At 60.0% G+C, this 7,773-nt stretch overlaps 1 protein-coding gene across 1 annotated transcript in view; it reads right to left on the reverse strand.

The window, feature by feature from the left end:
- The window catches only part of CFAP99 (cilia and flagella associated protein 99), a 22,756-nt gene extending 15,012 nt beyond the window's left edge, over positions 1–7,744 (reverse strand). The window contains exons 1-2 of the mRNA XM_015561570.1: positions 7,532–7,744; positions 1,646–1,772 (exon numbers count right to left, since the gene is read on the reverse strand). Of these exons, the coding sequence (XP_015417056.1) occupies positions 1,646–1,756 (111 nt within the window). The 5' untranslated portion in view covers positions 1,757–1,772; positions 7,532–7,744. The remainder of the gene's footprint in view (positions 1–1,645; positions 1,773–7,531) is intronic.
- Positions 7,745–7,773: the final 29 nt, after the last annotated feature.

Genomic DNA, 7,773 nt, shown 5'->3' on the forward strand with positions numbered 1-7,773 from the left:
CCCCTGAGCCCCTCCCTCTTGCTCTGCCCCCCTCTCCCCTCCCCCCCCCCCCCCGCCCCGCCCGGCTGGGGGCTGAGCTGGGTCTTTCCCCACCTGGCCTCACCCCTGGATTGGGCGACTGCCAGCTGCCAGTCACCCCTGCCAGCCGGGCACTGACCTCTCGTCCTGCTCAGAGCCCACCTGCCTGCTGCCTTCGCCTAGGGTCGTGGGAGAAGACTCCCCAAACGATTCTGGTAACAGCCCCACCTGCGGTCACGTTGTGAAGTAAGGACACCGCTGGACTGCTGCTGCCTGAGCGGCCGGCAGCTGAGGTCAGAGAGCTGCAGGGACTGGGTCCGGGGGCTCTTTTAGAGCTGGAGCAATGCCCTGATCGGTTTGGCTCAGCAGACAGAGCGCCGGCCTGCAGACTTAAGGGTCCCCCAGGTTCGATTCCGGCCAAGGGCATGTGCCCTGGTTGCGGGCACATCCCCAGTAAGGGGGTGTGCAGGAGGCAGCTGGTCGATGTTTCTCTCTCATCGATGTTTCTAACTCTCTATCCCTCTCCCTTCCTCTCTGTAAAAAATCAATTAAAAAATATATATATTTTAAAGCTGGAGCAGTGGCAGCAAGTGGTGGTTGTGGGGAATCCAGGGCCTGGGGCCACAACCAGGGGAGTGGCCGGGGGTTGGGGGCTGCAGACGGGCTCTGGGGAGCAGTCGGCAGGATGGGGTGCCCTGTGCTGCAGAAGGGGTTAGGCCTGGGAAACCGGGTCAGGGTCGAGCTCTCCCCCCGGCCCCGATGTGCATGCCTGCCCACCTGCCCGGCCCCAAGGCTTCCTGCTGTTGCACACAGGCCCGCCCCAGGAGGGCGCGGAGGCCACACCTGAGCAGGTGAGGGGCTGGGGGGCTGCCCCCTTGGGGGCCACGAGCTCTCACAGGCCCTGTGAGCAGAGCTAACAGCCAGGCTGTCAGCAAGCCGTCTGCCATAGCGGCCCGATGGTGGTGGTGACAGGGGCGCAGGCCGGGGACAATCGGCGCTTTCCCGGCTCAAGGGGCCTCCTGCGCCTGCTCCATCTGCAGGGAGTGCCCCCCAGGCCTGGGGCGGGGCCCCTGCAGTGCAGGCACCTGCTCCCAACAGCTGACAGATGGACAGAAGGACCTGTGAGGGGAGGCCTGAGGCTGCTGCTGGGGCAGGTGCAGCTGGAGCGAGGACAGACCTGGAAGACAGCCATCTCCACGTGGACATGAAGTGGGCCATGCGGGGAAGAAGGGCAGGACCCCTGGGGGAGCAGGGCCCTGGTAGGCCGCCCCGATGCCTTGGGCCCTGGCCAGTTGGCGGACAGACACAGCACAGTAGGGGTGACGGCCAAGGGCCGCTGGCTGTGGGCCCTGCACACCCTGGGGCGGGAACAGCGGCAGGGCGTGGGGTGCCATCTGGCTGGCTTGTCTGTTTCCAGTTGGGACGGTAAGACTGAGGACACAGGACCGCCACCCGGGGCGAGGGGGGGTCTGTCCCCAACGGGTGACCCACAGACCCGCCGGCGTTTGGAGACAGGGATCGTGCCCAGCCTTGCCTGGGTCAGAAGGAACCGAGGCTGCTCCCTTCCCCGGGTTGCTGCTACCTGGGTGTCGCCGGGGGATCTCGGCGCCCGGCCATGCGGACCCACCTGCAGGGAGGCGGCCGTGGCCTCCAGGAGCTGCTCGGCACTGTCCTTCTCGGGCTTAAACTGGTCCAGCTGCTCGATCACAGTCTCGATGCATTTCCCGTGGTACCCCATCTTCCCGGGAGGCGCCCTGCAAGCAAACCGCGCAGGTCACACCCTCCGCGGCCTCCGACCACTGCCAGGACCCTCACCCACGCGGACAGGAGGCCGCCGGTGGCCCGGCCCCGCGCATGGCGAGGAGAGTTGAATGGAAGTGGGGGCCCGGCTGTGGCTGCCCTGGGCCACTGCCTAGACCAGCCGTGGGCAAACTATGGCCCGTGGGCTGGATCCAGCCCGTTTGAAATGAATAAAACTATTGAAAAAAAAGACCGTCAAAAAGTTTGCCCACCCTTGGCCTAGACCGTGTCCCTGCATCCTCTGCTGCTGGCCCAGGCTGCCCCCAAAGGCCCCCAAACCCCACAGCTGTGCACAGGCCGGGACCTCGGCCCAGGGTTCAGTCGGGGTTACTCCACAGGCCCTGCCCAGTGAGACGTGGGACCTTCCCACAGAATGTCAGGGCAAGAAGACCTGAGGTCACCCTGTTCGACACCCCCGTTTTCTTGATTTATTTTGACTGTTTTTCGGGAGCACAGCGGCAGTGGCCAGGCCTCGTATGGGCTCTGAACGCCCGGGGACCCATGAGCTGGAGGAGATGGCGTGCCCAGTGCCCCTGGGAGACCCGGGAGCTGGGACCAGGCACTGTTCAAGGGGCGGGCTTCCTCTCAGGCCCCCGGTTCCACGCTGGCCGGGCAGCTGCTGCTGGCCTTCCTGGGCACCGGCTATTGGCCAAGCCAGACTGCGCGCGCCCCTGGGGCGGGGGTACCCAGCCGGTGCCACGGAAGTGCCGAGGAGCGAGTGGCAGAATGTAAACACACAGAGGACCACGTACCCTAAAGGGCGCCCTCGGTTTAATCTGAAACGCGCCTTTGCCATCCAGGGCAGGCCTACCCAAGGCCTCGTGAGCGCTGGAGCCGTTGCTTTCACAGACGCTTTGCCATCAGCAAAGCCCAGTTTCCTCGTTTCCCGGGGAAATCACAGGCGCCACAATATGCTTGCTAAGCAAGTCAATGAGAAAGAGAACAGAACTGTGTTGGGGGGGCAGGCTCCCCACCCCCACGAGGGGTTGTCCTGCCTGTGGAGTCCCTGAGGCCTAGCACCTCCGCCTGACCCGCAGGGCCTCGATGAGCCACGGCTGGCGAAGAGGCACCGTCGATGCCCTGAAGGAATGACACCCACGCACCCGGGGCTCGCAGGGAAAGAAGTCCCCAGGATAGAGTCTGATTCTATAGCCCGGCCGGCTTGGCTCAGCGTTGGCCTGGGAACGGGTCTCGGTTCAGTTCCCGGTCAGGGCACAGGCCCGGGCTGCGGGCTGGATCCCCAGTGCGGGGCGTGCAGGAGGCAGCCGGTCCATGATTCTCTCATCATCGGTGTCTCTCTCCCTCTCCTTTCCTCTCTGAAATGAATACAAGTATATCTTATGTTTCTATTATACATAATGTTATAAACCATGCTCAGGATGGAGTTTCTTGTGGCCCCGTCCCCCTGTGGTGGTCAGGGGGGGCTACCCTGGGAGGGCCCTTGCCCCGCCTTCCTATGTCAGCCTCGAGCCCAGCTCTGCCTGGAGGAATGACCCAGGCCTCCTGCACCGCACGAGGCGGGGACAGTGGTGGCCTGCGTGTGCGCACTGGGAGCTGCTCCGGGCCCAAGACTTCCTGAGACACCTCCCGTCCTGGAGCCTGACCGCGGGAGAGAGGGAGGTCCAGTCAGGGAGCAGCCAGAGAACCAGCCGCCCTCCCCTGTGCAGAGGGCCTGGATGGACGATGAGCGCAGGGGAGGGAGCAGAGGGGGTCTGTGGAGGGTGGTCGGGAGGAGGGTGGCCCTGGAGCAGCCCAGCTGGGCTCGAACCGTCCCTTCTGCACTGCCGGCCGGAGCAGCCATGCCGGGAGGGTGCATGTCGCAAAAGAGGCTCTCAGGTTGTGTATTCCCACGGAAGTTAGCCTATGAACTCAGTCAGAATACTCACATCTTGCCCTGGCCGGTGTGGCTCAGTGAAGAGAGCGTCGGCCTGCAGAATAAAGGTTCCCGGGTTCGATTCCAGTCAAGGGCACGTACCTCGGTTGCAGGCTCCTCCCCGGCCTCGGCCCTGGTCGGGTGTGTGCAGGAGGCAACCCATCCATGAGTTTCTCTCACATCGATGTCTCTCTGCCTCTCCCTCTCCCTTCCACTCTCCCTAAAAATCACTGGAGAGAGATCCTCGGGTGAGGGTTACAGGAAATACTCACACCTCAGGGTTGGAAATAGGTGTCAACGCTGCCTGCCTGCAGCACCGGCTTTACTTACTTTATGTTTTTGTAATCCTCAGCCCAGGACGTGTTCACCGATTTCAGAGGGAGGGAGACAGGCACGCGGCCTCCTGTACGCACCCCAACCACAGGTCCAACCGATGTGCCCTGGCCGGGAATCGAACCCGAAACCGCTCAGTGCCGGGGATGAGGCGCCAACGGACCGGGCCGCACGGGCGTGAGAGCGGCCATGTGGGCAGTGGACTCAGTTCCCACGCTTACTGCCTTTTTTGGTGTCGACTTTTCACTTCGCGAATCAGGACGTGACTACCTCAGAGGCAAGGACACTCCGGGGTGGGCTGGGCGACCGGCACTTCCCTTTTCCTAGCAAATCCGTCACAGACGGAAACGAGAGTGACATCTACTCGCCACACACGAGTGCAGCGCCCTCACGCACCAGACGCGCCGTTCGCAGGGATCCCAGATGTGTCTTAATTAAAACAGATTCTGCTCCTGCTTTTAATTCTGATGAAAGCGCGTCTCCCAGGGGCTGCTGCCAAGTCATGCTCTGACGGCTTGTGCTTCAGGCGCAGGCCCATGCGGCTGTTTTGCTGGTTGTTTTTCAAGCTACGCTCTCCCTTTCCTCCCGAGGAAACAAAACCCGGGTTTCTCACTGAGCCCTTTCCAGACGCCCTGGCAGCGGCGAGACAAGAAGCGACAGGGTCTGAGACGTAGGGAACGTCTCTGGTCTCTGCGTAAGGGAGGGGCATGCCCTTCTCTTCTTTCCCTCCTGCTGCCTGGACCCAGGAGGTGATGGCAGGAGCTTAGGCAGCCATTCTGCACTGGGAGGCAACACGTAAGGACAGCAGGAGAGCCAGCTGGAAGGGCCCAGGTCCCTGAGGAGGTCTGGGGGCTGCCGTACCTCCCAGGATCGCTCCCTCTGGGTCTCCTTTATGGAAACATGAATAATCTTATTTAGGCTCCAATGATGCTGCATTTTTCTTCCCTGCAGCCGAAACCAGTCCTAAGGGACACACCCACTGCCCGGAGTCGGCCTTCACCCCGGCAGCTTCACACTGGGCAGGAGAATCTGAGCAGCAGCACCCACCCCGGCCTTGGAGTCCGTCAACGACAGACCCACAGAGCACAGTCCACCACGCGTCTGCCCGAGGCTCCCGCCCGACAAGGTGTCTGGGGGAGGGGCAGGTTTTAGGGGGCAGACGGAGCGCGCAGTGGGACATGCGGGGTTCAGGGGATCTGTCACACACTGACTGGCAGAGAGCAGGCGGAGGGGCTGGGCTCCCGGGGCAGGGCTCAGGCTGCAGGCAGGAGTGTGGGCAGGTGGGGGAAATGTTTGTTTGTGAAATGTGAGGCAGGAAGGCGCCCGAAATGACGGGGATGCTTCCCAGCACTACGTTTGGAGGCTCTCGTGTGAGGTGGGAGAGGCAGAGGAGGCTCAGACGAGGAGACGGACAAGAGCCGCAGGGAGCGGCAGAGACTGCACGATGGGTGATCCAGAACAGGTGGTCCTCCCGGCCGGGAGCACGTGTCTGGGAGGGGAGCACTCGGCGGGCCACCTGCTGCTGGGCTGAGCTCGGATCACGGGGCTGAGAGCACTGAGGTCAGGGTTGACTGAGGGACAGCCTCGGAGGAGGGGCTGGTGGGACTCTAGTTGGCGTGGTGGGTTCAGGAGAGGAGAGGAGGCACCTCCAGCGGGTGGTAGGCTTAGGGGAGCCGCGGCTGGGTGGCCCCTGGAGGCCGGCGGGGGAGTCAGGCAGGTTATCAGGAACGGACCTGGGTGACCTCCAGCACACAGAGAGGAAGAGGCGGGGACAGATCTGTCGCCTCCTGTATTCACCCCAACCAGAGGTCCAGCCGGCACGCACCCTGACCACGAATCGAACCCGAAACCTTTCAGTGCACTTGGGAGGCCGGCACTGACTTTAGCAGAACAGAGGGGTCGGGGGGCCGGCACCATCCGGGCACCCCGACCCTGAGCCAGGGCAACAGGAGCAGTGGAGGGCACATTCTCTCCGGGCAGGCGCCACTCCTCTCTCCTGCTCCTTAAACCAGCCCCTTTCAGAGCAGCCGGAGGGGGGCGCTGGGTGGGGGCAGGGAAAGCCCGGGCTGTGGGGAGGCAGCCACCCCGATACCCTCTCCAGGCCAGAGTGTGGCAACCTTTCCGTGCCTCAGTTTCCCCAGCTGATGGTGGGAATTTAAAGCGAGCCCCCATGCCTGTTCTTAGCATCTGCTCGGCACATGACAGGTTCTCAGATTTTGGTGACTTTTGATGGATCCAAATTGGGGCACCGTTGGGAGGGAGAAATAGTGAATATTGGGGGGGACTAGTGAATACGGGGGAATTATGCTTTTCTTCCTTTATCAGGTGTACCTGGTAATAGTGCGGATTTTTTTCACTAGAGTTACACGTATGTTGATATATATGTGATTTGATATGTATGCTATTTTGTTGTATTGACAGCAAGCTTCAAAACTTCATATGTTAAATTTTCTGAAGGTGTTAACATCATAGATATTTTTACGCTTAAAAATGTCGAATTTTGTGCCAAAAAAGAGCATTTGTGGGAAGTTTTAATTCATTACTTTATTTTGAAGAAAAGTGCTGCTGAAAGAGATCGTAGAAAACCGAAAAGTCATCAGTAAATTGTTGCTTCAATGGCACGAAAGAAAGTCTTTTTTAAATTGAATTGTGACTGGAGATGAAAAGTGGATTTATTTTGAGAATCCCAAATGCACAAAATCATGGGTTGATCCAGGTCAACCATCAACACTGACTGCAAGGCCAAATCGCTTCGGAAAAAAGACAATGCGTTTGGTGGGATCAGGAAGGTGTGGTGTATTATGAGCTTCTAAAACCAGGTGAAACCATTAATACTGATTGCTATTGACAACAAATGATCAATTTGAGCCACGCTTTGATCGTGAAATGACCAGAATGGGCCAGAAGACATGGCAAAGTAATTTTGCTTCATGATGACGCACCATCACACACTTCAAAACCAGATAAAGGCACATTAAGAGATCTTTCCTGGGAAGTATTAACCCACCTGCTGTATTCACCAGAACCTGCTCCTTCAGATGACCACTTGTTCCGATCAATGGCACACGCACTTGCTGAGCAGCACTTCAACACGTACGAAGATGTGGAAAATTTGGTCTCTGAATGGTTTGCCTCAAAACAAGAAAATTTCTATTGGGACGGTATCCACAAATTACCTGAAAGATGGGGGAAATGTGTAGCTAACGATGGACATTACTTTGCATAAAGCACTTTTGAGGTTTCTCTTGAAATTATCGTTTTCTTTGATTACAAAATCCACACTATTAACCGGTACACCTGGTAAGTCCTGTTTACTGGGGCGATTAAAAGAAAAGGGCACCGTTAACTTTAGTCAAGGAGCCAGGAAGTCCAAAAAGGTGGTGACCGAAAGCAAGGAGGCGGGAAGCATGGCCGCGGGGAACTGCCCGCAGGTGGTAGGGCGGTGCGGGTGCGGGTTCGGGAACAGCCTCGCCCCTCCACTCCGGCCCTGCCCCTCCGCCTCCGTACCTGCCTGCGGGCGGCTCCACGGCGCTCTCGCACCTTCTTTCTCGCCTCCCCCCGCCACCACCGGGCTGCCCGGCACAGAGGGCGCGAACGTACCCGGAGTTTCGGTGGGTGCCCCACTTCGCTCCTGCTCAGCTGGGATACTGCAAGGGCCCGAGCGTCTGCCGTGGGCGGAGGAAGGGCGTGCCGGTTGGGTGTCGTCGCCTAGCAACCAGCATCACGCTCCGGCTCCGTGGCCAGACGAC

This window comes from Myotis davidii, unplaced genomic scaffold, assembly GCF_000327345.1.
Source record: "Myotis davidii unplaced genomic scaffold, ASM32734v1 scaffold937, whole genome shotgun sequence".
Classification (NCBI taxonomy): domain Eukaryota; kingdom Metazoa; phylum Chordata; class Mammalia; order Chiroptera; family Vespertilionidae; genus Myotis; species Myotis davidii.